At 40.2% G+C, this 16,753-nt stretch overlaps 1 protein-coding gene across 2 annotated transcripts in view; it reads left to right on the top strand.

Moving 5' to 3' along the window:
- The window catches only part of MARCHF6 (membrane associated ring-CH-type finger 6), a 76,435-nt gene extending 63,645 nt beyond the window's left edge, over positions 1–12,790 (top strand). For both annotated transcript variants that reach the window (XM_082836605.1, XM_082836604.1), the window contains exons 23-26: positions 2,894–2,983; positions 4,927–5,059; positions 6,044–6,179; positions 8,972–12,790. In XM_082836605.1, coding sequence (XP_082692731.1) covers positions 2,894–2,983; positions 4,927–5,059; positions 6,044–6,179; positions 8,972–9,062 — 450 coding nt within the window. In that variant the 3' untranslated portion in view covers positions 9,063–12,790. The remainder of the gene's footprint in view (positions 1–2,893; positions 2,984–4,926; positions 5,060–6,043; positions 6,180–8,971) is intronic.
- The last annotated feature ends 3,963 nt before the right edge of the window (positions 12,791–16,753 follow it).

The raw sequence follows: 16,753 nt of genomic DNA, 5'->3' as shown, positions 1-16,753 counted from the left end.
TACTAAGGGCTCCAACTTCCCCATACTGTTTGTTCTCCCTCACTGCATTGAGTAGTGATGCAGCTTGTTCACTTATACCTGTGTTCCTGGTGGTCTTGACAGTGCCCAACATTGTGACCTTGGAGAATTATTTGAAATTATTCAATTTTAAGAATGCTTATATGTTATGACTCATCAGTTTTCACTTTTCAGAATATCCTGCAAAGAAACATTTACATGTGTGCAGGAGACATGAACAGGGTTGTTCTGCTATTATATAATTTTTTACCATGTCAAAAAAATTAGAAGCAACCCAGATGTCCATCAATAGAGAATGACTAAATAAAATGTGATATATCTTTGCTTTTGAATCCAGTGCCGCAGTTAAAAAGAAGGAAGTAGAGCTGTGTATTTCTTCGCTTGTTTGTATTTTTGTTTTGCTATATGTTTTGATATAGATAGCTCTCAGACGTGTTTTTTTTTTTTTTTTGCGGTACGCGAGCCTCTCACTGTTATGGCCTCTCCCGTTGGGGAGCACAGGCTTTGGGCGCACAGGCTCAGCGGCCATGGCTCCCGGGCCCAGCCGCTCCCAGGCATGTGGGATCTTCCCGGACCGGGGCACGAACCCGTGTCCCCTGCATCAGCAGGCAGACTCTCAACCACTGCGCCACCAGGGAAGCGCTCACGTGTTTTTGAGTAGGGGAAAAACACAAGTTGCAAACAGAGTGTGCAGCATGGTATCCTTAATATTCTGGATAAAATCCCAAAGTTTGAGAGAACAGCTTGCTTTTTGTCCATCCCTGACTCTAAGCTGCTTGCCTTTCCTGCGTCAAGTGACTACAGACCTATGGGAGGCTGGACTCTTTTTTAATTCTAGCAGAGGAGCTAGTGTGGTATGTCTTTTTTTGTGGGAAAGGACTGGAAAGCAGTGGATCTTGAAAGAGCTGGACCCTCAGTGATCTGTGGACCTCCTCAGGTGAACATTAACCTCACTTGGGTGCCTTCTGGACTCCCAAAGGCCAAGAGAAAGCTGAGTTGGTGGTTGAATCTTCCCTGCTTGTGAGCCTGGAAAGAGAGAGAAAAAGCAAGGAGGATTTCTCCATGTTCTTATTTGGGAATTGTTGGCTTGCTATCCCAGAGGTCTAACAGGCTAAAGATCCTTTTGCAGCCCTTTAGGGTATTCTCAATCCGAGCCTCTGAACCACATTGAGTCAACAGAGAAAAATAACACATGTTTTATGTAAGGGGGGCCCAGCAGCCACAGAAAGGAAGGCCAGGCAGAGCCATCAGAACACATGCCTGGTGATGGAGAACTGCTTGCAGGGCCGTGAGCATCCAAATAGAAGAATAAAAACACAGGGGTATGTGGGCATGCACACACAATAGCAGCCATAAAACAGAGTGAAATCGTCGTGATGTTACATAGCGTGGATTTCAAACAAATTCAGTAAATGAATTAAAGATGTGGCTAGTCAGATTGGAGGCCTGGAAGACTGATGCACAGAGCAAAACTGAAGAATAGGAAATTGAGGGGAGAGGAAGAGTCTTGGAGGATACACCCAGGAGACTTAATATAGCCATAATAAGGGTTCTGCAATGCAAAAATATGAGGCAACATTGAAACAAAAATAGGATACAGCATTGAAACAAAAATAGACATTTTTAACTGAATTGAAGAAAGAACTGATCTGTAGGTTGAAGGACCTCATCAGGTTTGGTGAAAAGAAAATTGATGAGAAAAACGCATATTTGGGCACATCTTGGTAAAATTTCTGAATTAAATCACAAGCTTCAAAAAAAAAGCATACTGGCAGTGGACTTTGCAGCACTGAAACCATAAGGTAGAAGGGCATTTAGAGACCATTGAGATAAAAGGGACAAAACCCAACCTTCCTATACCTAGAAAAAATGTCATTCACCCATTCGTCTGTCAGGATGAAGAGTGATATTTGAGGTTATGCAAGAATTCAGTGCATGCATCAGCCTCCCACCCTATTTGAAGATGTTTTGGAAGACCAACCAACCAAACCAGAAAATCGGAACAGAACAGTATGAGCAAAATCCATATAAAACTGATACACATATTTCCTGTGGGACATACATGTATAGACATAGATCGGTGCGTAAGGAAACAAACGTGGAAGGTACATACCAAATGTTAGCAGTGGTTATTGCTAGGGAGGGATCAGGATTTGGGCTGGTGGTCACAGAGGACTCCAGCCTTCTCTGGAAAGGTTTCAGTTTAATGTAAGAATAGATTTAAATGTTACTTGATACTTTTAAAACATACATGTATATATATATTTTTAAGATAAACAGAACAAGTTATGAAGGACGTTGTGTGCTGTGTTCAGGGTTGTGAGCTCCTTAAATGATCTGACTTGCACTTTAAGAGATCACTTGGGCAGTGGGAGTGGTGATCCCTTTGGCTGCCTGGTGGATAGTGAGGTGGGCAGGCCAGAGGCACAGCAGGGAGCTTGGCGTGACTGGGGAGGTCCTAGTAACAGCTCAGCAGAACTGCGAGCGCACCTGGCTGGAAGCGCTCTGAGCCTTCAGGAGCCCAACTGGAAAAACAGCCCAAGGATGGTTTGATGAAATAAAATCAGGGTACTGTTTTATTTATTTACTTGTTCAGATCTCCATTAAACACTTTTCTTAGTTCTCTTGGGAAAATAATGTAGTGGTTTTTTTTTTTTTTTTTGAAAGACACAAGAATGAGTTTTGTTAGAAACACTGAACTTGAGCTGTTGGGGAAAAAATTCCCTGGATTTTCCAGCGTATTTATTCTTCTGTGAAATTGTTACTAATCCAACAGAGTTTTTGTTTTGAAGTTAATAATGCAAGAAATAGCCTCTGTGCTGGGTTTATTGTTAAAAACAAACAAAGATCTGTTAAATGATTTTTATTATCCTAGGATTGGGCACTTGGAGTCCTGCATGCCAAAATCATTGCAGCTATAACATTGATGGGTCCTCAGTGGTGGCTGAAAACTGTAATTGAACAGGTAAGCAAGTTAGGCTTATGGGACTCTTATTTTCCACGTTCCCACTTTTCTAAGTTTTATACATTTTCTTTAATGAGCATATGTAACTTTTTTTTTTTTCTTTAAGGAGAAAGGCAGTTTACTCTTACACCATGAATTTTCATCAGCTACTCTTAACACTTCCCTTATCTGAAAGTTAACCAATAGCTTAAAGTGCCTAGAACCCTGACTAAAGTAAAGGCAAAATTTAGCATATGTGCTTTTTTTTTAGAGCAGGAGTTCTGATGAAGGCTTGGTAGTCAGTTTTGTAAGCCTGTAGTAAGGAAAAGAGGTTATTGTTCAAGGCAATAAATAAAGAAAATGGCAGGAAAAAAATAGATTTAAAAAAGCAGAGCTCTTTGGGAATATTTTAGCTACGTAACACCTAAGACAGTTTTGTGTTATGGAGCTATCATATAACTTGGTCATTGAGATGATCACCTTGAAAAAAATAGATGGTACTTCTGTACTTTGATAATAAGGCTAGGAAGTAGGATAATTCATTTTAGGAAGATTTCTTCCAAAGTAACCAACATAGTAGATTTTGGTACTTATTTCTTTTAAGTTTTAGTTACCTAAAGAATGGACTTATGGACAACCCTCTTGTCCTTAGGGCAGCATCAAATTAATAAGCTGTTACAGTTTTGTAGCACTGAAGGTATACCTCCTTTTGATGTATAGGAAATACAGTAGTTCTCAGCCCAGTATGCACAAGAAACTCACCCAACAGTTTCTGTACCTGGAGATTTGTGAGGGTGGGGAGAGCCAGGGAATTGGTGTGTGTTTGCATGCATCTCTCAAGTGCGGGCTGATTCTGAAGTGAGATGGATTGCGGGCTGCGTGGCAGCATGTCCATTCACGATAGGAGTACAGACCAGTCCACTCTAGAGTTTCCAGATGAGACTCTGACCCTTGTGGAGAATAAGCATGAAGTTACACCTGGGGGCTGTGAAACACTGTTGATCTCTTTAATATTTTGCTCTCTGATGCATTCTTTCTCATACACGTGTCTAAGTTTAAGTAAAATGATTGAGAAACACCGGGATGCCTTGCTGCATTAATTTAAATGCATTTGGGTTAAAAGGATTTTGGTGGGCCAGAGGGGACCTGTGGAGCAGTAAGCCTGTTGTCATTCACCTTGAAATGCTCTGGCCCACTTCCGAGGGACCTGGGGATTGGAGTTGCACCACACTGTGTGACTGTGGGCCAGGAGAGGTTGAAGTGCTGGGGGAAAAACACAAACAACGCTCTACTGTTTCGTCCCCTTCTGTATACCATCTTTATTTTCCATTATTCCCAAGATTTCCCCACTTCCATCCATTCTTTCCTCTGCAATACTATCCCATAGAACTTTCTAGATGAGATGAAATATTTTAGAAATTCTTGAATTAAAAAAAAATTCACTGTAGAATTCTTTCATATTAAATTGTTCCATAAAATACCTTTCGATTTGTTGAAATTTGATTTATACAGGCTTTTTAGAAACATGCTTCCTGTTTATAATGTTTTCTTATATTCAGATAAAATGAACGCAATCTTGAGTAGTAACAGAGGTCACTCTTACACAATTTATGTATGAAGTTACTTCAAGTTGTGTAGTCTTCAACTAATATTATTGGATGCCATCTGGTATCGTATAGCACAAGGCTAGTGTAATTATTATTCTAGATTATCATCTTATTATTTTATCTCTTAGCAGAGTTAACTGCAAAGTGTAAGGAAGTAAATGCATTTCTTTAAAAACTTACGGACACCATACTTATGTTTGTGTTCCAGAATTTGCCTTGACTTCTGAAAACATAACAAGTTTGAATCTTTTGGGCTGGTAGATCCAGCTCCCTGTGCTTGAATTCAGCAGATTGCTCTGTTAACCTGGAGGAATTTGTCTTGTATCCTTATTCTCATTTTTTACCCCTATGTTTCAGGTTTACGCAAATGGCATCCGGAACATTGACCTTCAGTATATCATTCGGAAACTGGCAGCGCCAGTGATCTCTGTGCTGTTGCTTTCCCTGTGTGTACCTTATGTCATCGCGTCCGGCGTCGTTCCTTTACTTGGTGGGTAATGCTGGCTGAGGGCTTCAGAGAGCACCTTTATTCACATCATTACATTCTTGTCACTTATGGTATCAAAGGTTGCCTGGCTCCAAATGCTTTATTGTAAATATAAATCCAGCTAAAACAGTGATTTTTAAAAGACTGTTTTTCTTAGATTTCACTAGTTAGGGCAAGATGAGGATCATAAAAACACTTTGGTACAGTTTTTTTCCCTAGGCAGGTGAGAAAGTATTGACATTTAAAAAATATCCTTTAGCATAAAAGAAAAACCAAAGAGGAGAAGCTAATTTGTGACACTTTAACATCTAGATATTATCAGCTATGTACTGAAGAATCCTCACACGACCTTAAAGCCAGCAATGTGTTCAGAATTACAAGCACAAAGTTTTCCCCTCCAAATCTTTTGCTTCTGTTGAATTCCCTCTGTCAGTTACTAGCATTATCATCCAACAAGGTGTATAAGTCAGAAACCTTGAAGGTCATCTGTGTCACCTGAGGCTCTCTGCTCTTCATACTCAGCTGGGTTCCAAGTGCCTCTGATCTGACCTCTGGAACCCATTCTCTCATCTTTGGAGCCCTTGCCTGCAGCTCACGTTGAGATGAACATCAGCTCTCACCTTAACCTCAACCTCAGCAGCCTCTCGTCTGGTTGCCTTGTTTTGAACTCTCCATCACTAATTCATTCTCCACACTGCAGCCACGATGACCTTTCAGAAGAATAAATCTCGTTCATACCTTTTTGGTGAACATCCTTTTGTTGGTTCCTCTGTGCCTTTAGAACACAGTCCAGCTCCTCGGGGTAGTTCACGAGGCTCTTCCTCTAGCTGGGGCTGGCTCCAGCTTGAAGGCACTCCTTGCCTCACTCCATTTCATACAGGATGAGTTTCAGTTAAGCGCCCCTCCCCTCTTCTTAGGAAAAGGACATACTTTCATTTCACTGTCAGCCTTTATACACTTAAGAGTTTTTCTTTTTTGGTTTTCCAGGTGTTACTGCGGAAATGCAAAATTTGGTCCACCGGCGGATTTATCCATTTTTACTGATGGTCGTGGTGTTGATGGGAATCTTGTCCTTCCAGGTCCGCCAGTTTAAGCGCCTTTATGAACATATTAAAAATGACAAGTAAGTCTAGACTTCATTTGTCTAGCTGCTTTTTACTGTTAAGATGTCTCATTTCTTAATCATTGTGTCTATTGTGATAAATCACAGGAGGGAAAAGTGCTCAGATTCTGGACGTATTTTGAGGTAGAATTGACAGGATTTGCTAACAGATTGGATGTAGAATGTGAAAAAGGGGGTTATCAGGACTTGGTTGGGTCAAGCAACTGGAAATACGGAGTTGTCATCTACGGAGATGAAAAAGACTGGGAGAAACCGGTTTGGGGAGGAAGAGTTCTTAATGTCCATTTGAAATAATTTTCAGTCTGTTTTCAAATGTTTTGGTCTGATAATATATTAAATAGTTTTAGATAAAAATAAGAAGCCTGCTTTAGGAATTAGCAGTGCCTGCCTAAGCCCTTCTTGCAGCCAAGGGCCATTGGGTTACTCTGACCATTGCTGAGAGAAGCTGTGAGGTTACTGCAGAAGCGTTGTGGCGCCCTCTGTTTTGAGGAAACTCTGCGACCTGACCTCTGAGAAATTGAGAACAGCCAAGGAAAACACCTTCTGGGGTAGCAGCCATTTGACCCTCCATGTCCTAATGGAAGGCTGAGTCCTCTTCTGCTTTAATGGCGCCTCACAGAGGAAGTAAGTTTGTAACTACCCATCCTGGTTTGCCCGGGAGAGTCCCAGTTTACACAGGCTGCCTGCGTGTCATTACTAACAGCGCCCCCTTTTACTCGTGAGTGCCGGCTTTGGGCGACAGATTATATGGTCACCTCATTTACTCTGAGGGCTCTTTAAGAGTAATATGTTTAAGAATGAAATTTAGAGAGTGTTCAGGGCTTCTCCAAAGCACTTACTGATGGTAATAAACACTAGAAGGCTTAGGCAGGCTGAGTATTAAGTTCTGTCAACCACGAAAGAATGGGGAGGGGCTTTCAGCGATGAAAGCCCTTTTTCCTCACTTCGCGTGTTTTGGCGGCACAGTCAGTCCAGCACCAGCGCAAAAGAGACACACCCTCGGGAGCTGCCTGCAGCCCAGTTCACTCTATTATCTTTCCCCACCGTTGCTTCGTGCAGAAAACCGTTGAACTCGGGCTCGACAGAGGGCATGTCTTGTTCACCATTATACATCCACAGTGTATCTGCCACAGGGCTTGATCCCGAGGAGGTGCCAAGTGTGCGTGTGTGCGTGTGCGCTGGGGGCACGAGAGGCTGCTGGGGTAATAGAACTGGCTATGGGTTCAGAGTCTCGTTTTTCTGCCCCTCAGTTACTTTTCAGTCTGGGGCAAGTTTACCTTCCTTTTCTCTCTGTGCTTGCTATCTTGGTGTGGTTTGTGGTTACATGTGTGTCAGGTAGTGCCATGTGTATTATCATGTCAGATATTGCTCAGTTGTCATTGTTCAAAGCATTTACAAATTCCTCACAAGTTGAAAAAACACCGGTTGGTTGGGGGACAGTGGGATAAGGAATGATTAACTTCAGGAAGAGAATCAAGAAGACAAAAAGAAAAGGGGTGAAACAGTGAGCTCGTGATGAAGAAGCAGTAGGGTTAGTGGAATGTTTTAAAAAGTGAAATGTTAAGCTTCTTGGCGTAAATTGCCAGAGTACCTCATGAGACCTGTTTGTCAACAGAAAAGTGATAGATGAAAGTCAGGGTGGAGGAAGTCACGGGGAAAAATAAAAGTTGCCACACGGAGCCCTCCACACATGCCAGGCCTTTGTTACCGAGGCTTTTGCCTGCTTTCTGTTTCTTACAGCAATCATAGGACTATTGTTCTCATTTTATTGAAGAGCAAACTGAGCCTCAGAGACCCCAGCTCCCTGGCAGCCCTGTCACGTGCTGGCCTCACTCTCCTCCTCTTACACAGATGTGTAAAGTCCTGCCGGGCACGTCTTGGTCTGCACTGCTGCCTCCAAGTGGGTCCCCGTACCCGCTTGAAACCATCACCCACACCACCCCCGCCCCCCGCAGCTTGTTGCCGTCAGCGTTGTCACCCACTGTTCTCCCGGGTCAGCCTCCAGGCCCTTCGCCCACGGTCACTGCAGCCCACCACTACTGCTGCCCCCAGCTCCTGCTGGCATCATGGGGACGCTGTGTCCTGGTGGAGGACCTCCAGCCCTGTCATCCCATCCACAGGCACTTCTGTCTCCGTTTCTGCAGTCCTGCTCCCTTTGCCATCACCTCTCATAGGTTAGGAGCACTTAATACTCTTTCTTGGGCCATAACCTCGTGCCTTCTGCCAGTCACTTGCATACAGTCATTTCTGTGCCCTCTTCCTTTGACCTCCTTGAAATCTTTGTCCTTTGATTTCTCCTTTTCTTTAGAGCTAGAGCTTTTCAGGTTTTACCCTCCTCCCTACCCAGCTTTCTGATTATCGTATTTCCAGTCCATTTCTTCAGATCTGTCCACTTACCTGTTTTGTAAAATATGATCCAAAACAGATAAATCCCCTGAATAAGTTTATTCTACCTTACCTACCTCTGGCCTCCAAGAGTCAGTTTATGAGGGCCCCTCACCTATGGACCAGAGCCTGTACTCCACTGCATAGCATCTGAGGCCTTCTGACATGTGCTGCTCTCATGTCTTCCCATAAATCCATACCTTTGCTATGAGATGCCTGCTTTTGTGCTGTTTGCCGGTATTCATTCTAGACTCCCCTTCTACCTACCTAACTACTGAAGGGTTTTAAGTGGGAGTGAAGTGATCTGATTTACATTTTAAAAAATGTATCACTGGCTGCTCTAAGGAAGAATGTTTTAGTAAGTAAGATCACATAAGAGAGTAACCACCCTGTTTTTAACAACCTAGGTACCTTGTGGGCCAACGCCTCGTGAACTATGAACGGAAATCTGGCAAACAAGGCACATCTCCGCCGCCTCCACAGTCATCCCAAGAATAAAGTGGTTGTCTCAACTACGTTGACCTTCCCCCGCCTTTACGTGTCCTTTTTTGTGGACTTCTCTCTGGAGATTTTCCCCAGTGATCTCTCAGCGTTGTTTTTAAGTTAAGGGTATTTGACTTGGGTTTTCAGCATTCAGCAAGCAGCAGTGCGAGGCTCTGCTGCCCTTCCTGCATCTTCTGACATCATTGCTGTCTGAGGTCTGTATATGTGTAAATAGAAGTTCCTGGATACCCTAAAACCTTGGATTAAACAGAATGTGCATTGTACATCTTTAAACAAAATGTATATTAATTTATTAAATCTAGTTGTCACTTTATTTTGGACCTGCTGTGATCTTGACAGGAAATGTGCCACAGAGCCATAGTGCAGAGGCAAGACTTCTTAATGACGTCTTTTGGAATGCAATGTCCTGGTGTTCCTAGCAGTTCTTATTAAGTGAACTGTACATTCTGTCTTGGCTGTTCAGACCTTACCAAGAACATAAAAGGAAACAAGTAGAAATCAACAGTGGAGTGTCTGTGGTAAGAAAACATGAACTTGTGCTTCACTGTCAATCGTTTTTGGAAGTTATTTTGTATAACACCAAAGCTGTTGTACATTTTCTACTGCCTGATTTTTTTTCATGTGTCTGTGTTTGTAATATTGTATAGTATCTTGTGCTAGGTGAGGAAATTATTTTTAATTTTGATAATTTAATATTCCTAGTGATGAGCATCAGGAGTTGGATTTTGTGTTTGTTAGGGACGTGTCTATACTTAGAGAAAAGAAGAAGTCCAAAAGAAGATTTTTCCTTAGATCCTCCAGCCCCCTTTTCCCACACACAGCTGTCTTTTCGTCAGCAGTGGCCAAAGTCATGGAAGATCATAAATCTTATAGGATAACATCACCAGTGATACTGCATCTTCCTGGAATAAGGACATACTGAAATGTTTTGTCAAATGTAGATGGGGTTTGTGGTCTTAGATTGACAGCGTTAGAGAAGACGGGTTAGAACCCCTGGTCCTGCTGGTTAGTGCATCATTGGGTGAGGATTAGGGGCAGTGCATTTCTCCAAAGTTTCCAGAGCTTTTTGTTTACAGAATAAAACTATAAATAAAACCAACTTGATTTTATTTGACCAGAAGGAAGCTGACTGAGCTGGCCTTTTAACATAGGAGTACAGAATGTATTTCATTGGAAACGTGCTGTAAAAATCTCAGAAAGCAGAACACTTAGAAACTTGGTTTTCCTTCATAACCAAAGCTTCAAGTTAGAAGTTTAGAGAAATAGAATGGTTGGGCATGTGATCCAGGTTTTTAATGGTGATGGTATATGGTAAGGGTAGTGCTTGTTTTTGAATGATAACTTAGTTCTCAGAGAAAATGGACAGCATAGATCTTAAGAAACCATAAAAGAATTTCCATATAGTATTGAAACCCATAGGCTTAAATCTGAGAATTTTTAAAATATGAGAGTCAGCCAAACATAAGTTACCAAAAGCAACACGTTCTGGTTGTTTTATATTTCAACAGTTTTTCCTGAAGTGGTAAGTGATTACTTTAAAACATCAGTATCAAAAAAAAAAAAAAAAAAAACTCGACATAGGATTCAGTGTTACAGTTTTTGGCACTTTGTAGTAGCCCTTTCTCATATTTGAAATAAGGCCTTTGCTAGCCCTACCTTTACTTAGAAATTTAGTCCTACTGTAAAAATTAGGAGCATTTTAAACATAATGCCACCTGTCATGGTGTATGTCTATATCAGTTGTTCTCTTTGGGAGAAAAATATTATCAAATTGGGCATATAACTTGATCGTGTTAATTTAAGTTTCTTTTTTAATTTTTCAGAGAATTTGTAGATCTTGATATAAAGTTATTGGAACACACTTACCTGTTTTACCAGAAAGAGATCTAGGCAGATATCACAAAAGATTAAAAATTGTTATTCTACAAAATTTTAAGTGAATCTTATCAGATATTTTGTAAAAAAAAAAAAAAACACCAAAAAACAACATATAATATACATATATATATGTGTGTGTGTGAAAAAAAAAAAAAAATATATATATATATATATATATATATATATATATATGAATGGCCAAAAAGTTGCCCTCCATTTCACTGGCAGATAACTTTATCTTGTCTTACTTAAGGATTTCCCCTGGTTTTTCAGTTTTGCTTTGTCCTGTTTTTTTCAATAAGGTGAATACTTTCATAAGGAAAGCATTTGCTGGCATACTATTTACTTGGGTAGCATCAAGATTTTATTATTAACCAATAGTCTTATAAATATTTAAAACTTCTAGTTCAGAAAGTGCTAGTATTGCTGCCCTTCTTCATGTAGAATTAAAAAAAAACATAATAGTGTAGTTTTGCTTCATTTTACATTGGGCTAAGACTGTCTTCAAGGAATTTAATTAGGAAAGAAGACCTTTTTGCTTTATTTTTACTATTTATAAATTGAAGACAAATCAACATTTGGGGTTAGTTTTACATGACCAGTTATCAAATGGTCATAGTATGAAGTATGCAGTTGTTTATTATTAGCAAATTCTGTTTGATTTTTAAACTATTAAGTACTAATAGTTGAGATGAACACTGAAGAAAAATGCCAATGTGAAGTTTGTGTATAGCTAGCCTTAAAAACCTCCATGTTTTTAGGTGATTTTTTTCCTGTTCTCTGGAGAAACAGTGGAGATTGGACATCTCAATTCCAGATGTAAATGAAAAGTAATTTTTATTTCAACATTTAATATAACTGTTATTACTGTGGATTCTTGTCTTGTGTTTTTTCTTTCCCTTATTCAAGTAATAGAGAAGAACTTTTTCTCAAATGATTTGATCTTAGATGATATGTCCTTTCTGTATTGGCAAAATGCTACTATTAAAGTGTAATTCTTGAATTTAGGTTGAATTGATGACTTTTTAAAACAAAACAGTGAAGCACTGGACATTGCTACATTGTATTGCATTTGCAAACACACACACACACACACACACACACACACACACTCACTCACACACACTCACTCACTCTGAAGAATGTTGCACCAGTATAAGAACACTGGCACTTTTTTAAACGTTGCAAGTGAGCTACTTACTCTCATTTTCAGGATTGAGTATTTTAAAGCTCTCTACTTACTGTGATAAGTTTTTTATATTGTAAAATTAAATGATTATGTTTAAAATACTCCTTTAGAATGTTACCTATTCAGTTGCCATCAAGAAGAAAACAAATGTCTTACTACAAAGGTATTACTGAAGCCTCACTTGTGGAGATTCTCTAACTTCCTTGTATCTACTTAATTAACGTGCCCCTCAATCAGATGTTTTCCTTTCAGTCCATTACTGCCCTGTGTCATTTTTTTAATCAATAAAACAGTCATCACGAGTAAGGGCTTCTTTCAGGTAATCCCCAACAATATCTTTGGCATTTAATACAACATAAAGATAAGACAGGATACATCTGTTTTCATTCCCATCTATTTTGTATGAGTGCCTCATTTTGTAGTCATGAAATTAATATAGTACCTTAAATGAAAATGTAATGACCATAAGGCCTAGAAATGACTGTTGTAGAAGCTCAATGAATAGAACATTTACTTAGTTGGGATGTTAGTTTTCTATTAAATACCTTAGATACCCAGACCAACTTTATGTGTATATATTCTAAAGTGCTCCCTTTTTTATGTGGTTGTTTGTTGCCTTCTGAGTTGAGAGAAAAATTGAATAAAAACGTTAGTTGTAGCCTAGTTTTTTTGGTTTATTTTTGCTTTGTTGCAAGATTGCTTCAGAATTATGAAATGTGCATTATTAGTTGGCACAGGCAGATAATCCAGATCGTTAAAAGTATAATAATTATGGAAGAAAAAACTCAAGTTACATATGATTATAGCCCCTCCGTTCTAAGTAGGAACTTGAAAGTATAGTTGCAGAAGACGCACCTTCCCCCTCTCTCCCTCCACTGTGGTTACAGCCCATCCTCACTGGGAAGAGCAAAGCCCTTCTTGTGCCACAGGCAGAATGCCACCCAGCTCTGCGCCTCCACTGCAAGATCTGAGTGTAAAGTTTCACCAGGTTGTCTTTTAGGTGGAGATTTGGATAGAGTAAAAGTCCACTTCACATACTGATCATATGTATCAGAAAAAGGAAAGGGTTGCTTGAGGTTTTTAAAGTGCCCTTTGTGAAGAGATCCTTTTGTTTCTAATTTTTGTTTCTAGGTTCAAAACTTTTTCTATGATTTTTTTAAATCATTTATGCATTTTTATTTATTTCAAATGCAGTGGTGGTAGGTGAAATGCTATTTGATCCATAGGGCATGTGTAATCTGTGAAGTTGAACTTTATTGCAAAGGAAATTGTACAGTGAAATCTCAGAAAGTGGCCATGAATTCCCTCCTCCTACTGTGCAGTTTGCAGCCACTCTTGTTGCGAACAGAGCCAACATCACGAGTGAAATGAGGGTCTGAGGAGGTGAATTCTCCCCAGCCCCACTCTCATTTTTTTTTGGTGTCTCTTTTGTTTCCAGCACTGTACTTAGTACTGTAGTAGAATGAGGTATGGGGTCTGCCTTCAAGGAGCCCAGTTAGAATGGAAAAGAACAAAAAAATGAGCAGAAGTTTCCATTGTAGGTAGGAGTCAAATGCCACAAGGAACACAGAAAGGACTCACCTTGGGCGAGGCTGTGATGACCTGGTGGCGCTCAAGTCCCGTTTTGTGTATACAGGCACCCCTCCCACACACCCACACCACAGTTCCTCTTTCACCCTCTTGCAGTCTACTTCTGCTCAGTCCCACATGGCATACACCTGTGTGTATGTCAACAGCAGTAACCCACTTTACGTTGTCTAATCGTCATTTTGAAATTTCTTCCTTTACATATGTAACAGTGCCATGTCTTTCTGCTTCTCCATGTTTGTTCAGTAACTTTTCTTTAGGACAAGAAGCTTCATACACGAGAACCCCACTCATTCACTCCTTTCTTTGCTTAAATGGAGCAATCCCTTCTGCTAGCTGCACAAATCCAAAGGTGTGATGGAGCAGAATAGAGAGTCCAGAAATAGACCTACATGTATACAGATAGCTGCTTTTTGACAAAGGTGCAGAAGTCAAACAAATAGTGCTGGAGTAATTGGACGTCCAGATACAAGATTAAAAACTGATCCATATCTCAACAGTTGTAAAAATTAACTCATGGATTACAGTCCTAAATGTTAAAACCCCAAACTATATAACTTCTAGAAGAAGACCAAGGGGAAAATACTCAACCTTGGGTTGTAACCCCAAAAGCACAATCCATAGAAGAAAAATTTGATGAATTGGGCTTTATCAAAATTGAGACCGTCTGCTCTTTGAAATACAGTGTTTAGAGAAACAAAGACAAGCCATGGAGTGGCAGAAAATATTTACAGAACATTTCTGATAAAATGCATTCGGAATAAAGAAGTCTCTAAACTCAGTAGTAAGAAAACCTATTTGCCCATTTTAAAAATGGGCAAAATATTTAACACTTCACTGAAGAGATATATATATATATATGGCAAATTACATGAGAAGATGTTCAACAGAATTAGCCATAAGTAAAATGCAAATTAAAACCACAATGAGATGCCCGTTCATACCCATGAGAATGGCTAACACTAAAAATACCATACCACGTGGTGGGGAGGATGTGGAGAAACCGGAACTCGCCCCGCTGGAGGGAATGTAAAATGGTACAGCTGCTTTGGGAAATAGCTGGGCAGTTCTTAAAAGGTTAAAATCTGTTTACCTACCACTCCTAGGTCTTTACCAAAAGAAAACATGTAAGTCCGTATGAAGACTTAAACACGTGCGTGTTCACAGTAGCTTTATTTGTACTAACCCAAAGCTGGAAACAATCCTCGTGCCCATCAACTGATGAATGGATAAATGATTATCCATATAATGAGATACTGCTCAGCAACAGAAAGCAGTTCACTATCCATATATACAGCTTGGGCAAATCTCAAAATGATGATGCTGAGTGGAAGTAGACAAAAAGTGTACTGTGTGCTTTTCATTTATATAGAATTCTAGAAAATACAGAGTAACCTACAGCAATCTAGAAAGCAGATCATTGCGGGTAGGGGTTGGCAAGGAGGGACGTGGGGGGATTTCACAGGCATGTGAAGAGACGGGGCGGAGAGGATGCATGTGTGTGACGGATGTGTTCACTATCTTGATGGAGTTCTGGTTTGACATGTCAGGGTGTACCAAACGGTACAGTTTAAATTTGTGCAATTTACTGAATGTTAATTACACCTCAATTTTAAAAAGTATTATGTTCATACACTGTCTTTGACCATTTTACACCTTCCTCTTCCTCAAAGTGCCACCTTTTCCGCCTTCCTGACTTTTGGCTGATGATTTTTATTCCTATTTCACTTAGAAGATAGAAGCAATCAGAACAGAACTTTTCACAAGTTCACACCCTCTGCCCCATCACCCCCTGTGTTTATTGTGCTCCAGGCAGCCTCCCCTTTTCCACAACAGGTCAAACCTCAGGGCCTTTGCATTTGCTGTTTGCCATGCCTTAATATTCTTCCTCCAAGCTCTCCCCAACCTCCTCGTTTCTATACTAAAATGTCTTTCTTAGGGAGGCTTATCTGAAATTGTAGCTACTTGGGCATTCCTGTCTCCTCCTATATTTTTCTCTTTCGTATTAACGTACTGTACAGTTTACCTATCTTGTTTGTATTTGCATGTTTTTCCCTCACTTGAATGTAAGCTCCAGAGATTGAAAAAAAAAAAAAACTATTTGGGGATTACTACTGTATTCCAGGACAGTCCTGGGACATATTGGGCGTTCTATAAATATTGTTGGGTAAGTAAATAAATGAATCAGAATAATGTATATATGGTTAAAATAAAACCTGAAAGCCATCCTCCAGAGGTGAGCACTGTCAGTAGCTTGGTGTTTGCTTCCAGACTGTGCTCTGCATAAGCATTCGTTCACTGATGCTCTTATCAACACGGGTGGTACGTGCCCTGGGCTGCTCTGCAGGTGGCTTCTTTCACTTTATATTTCTGAGCATCTTTTTATGTCAGTACATAAGTAGCTATCCCATTTAAAACTTTTAGCTGTATTGTATTCCATTGTGTGGATAAGATTATGATTTAAGTTTTATGAAAGGCAATTGGTTAACCCATTTTATTACATGCTATAGTAAACATTTTTGTCCATATTACTTTACTAGTATTTCTGTAGGATAAATTCCTAGAAGTAAGACTGCTAAATCATCAAACATATTTAAAGTGCCAAATTGCCCCCAAATGTAATAATTAACACTCCTCTCATCAGTGTATGAGATTCCTCGTTTCCCCATATCGTCATCAACATTAAATAGTGCCTATTTTCAGTTTTGCTAATGCTGTTAACTTGGAAACGTGTGTGTCTTCATTTGGTAGGTAAGTTGCCCAGTAGAGAAGTTGTGTTTGGGGGTTGATACCTCTAGGGAAGGAAGGAGGGCTTGTCAACTGGCCCCTCCTGAAGACAGCTCATTCTAGTTCTTCACCTTCGTGTCGAGAGGTGAGCAAGGGGAGGTGGGTCTCAGGGCCTGTTTCATTCAGTGTGGGTGTTAAGGGCAGCTGCAGCAGCCAGCCAGGAGACCCCTAAACTAGGTAGGATTCACACCTTGTACGCTGCCCTGGTCAGCATCCACCAGAATGGAACAGTTTCTCCTACCCC

The sequence above is a fragment of the Leucopleurus acutus genome (assembly GCF_964270905.1).
Source record: "Leucopleurus acutus genome assembly, chromosome: 3".
NCBI classification, from domain to species: Eukaryota; Metazoa; Chordata; class Mammalia; order Artiodactyla; family Delphinidae; genus Leucopleurus; species Leucopleurus acutus.
This window is presented reverse-complemented; position numbering and strand designations above follow the sequence as displayed.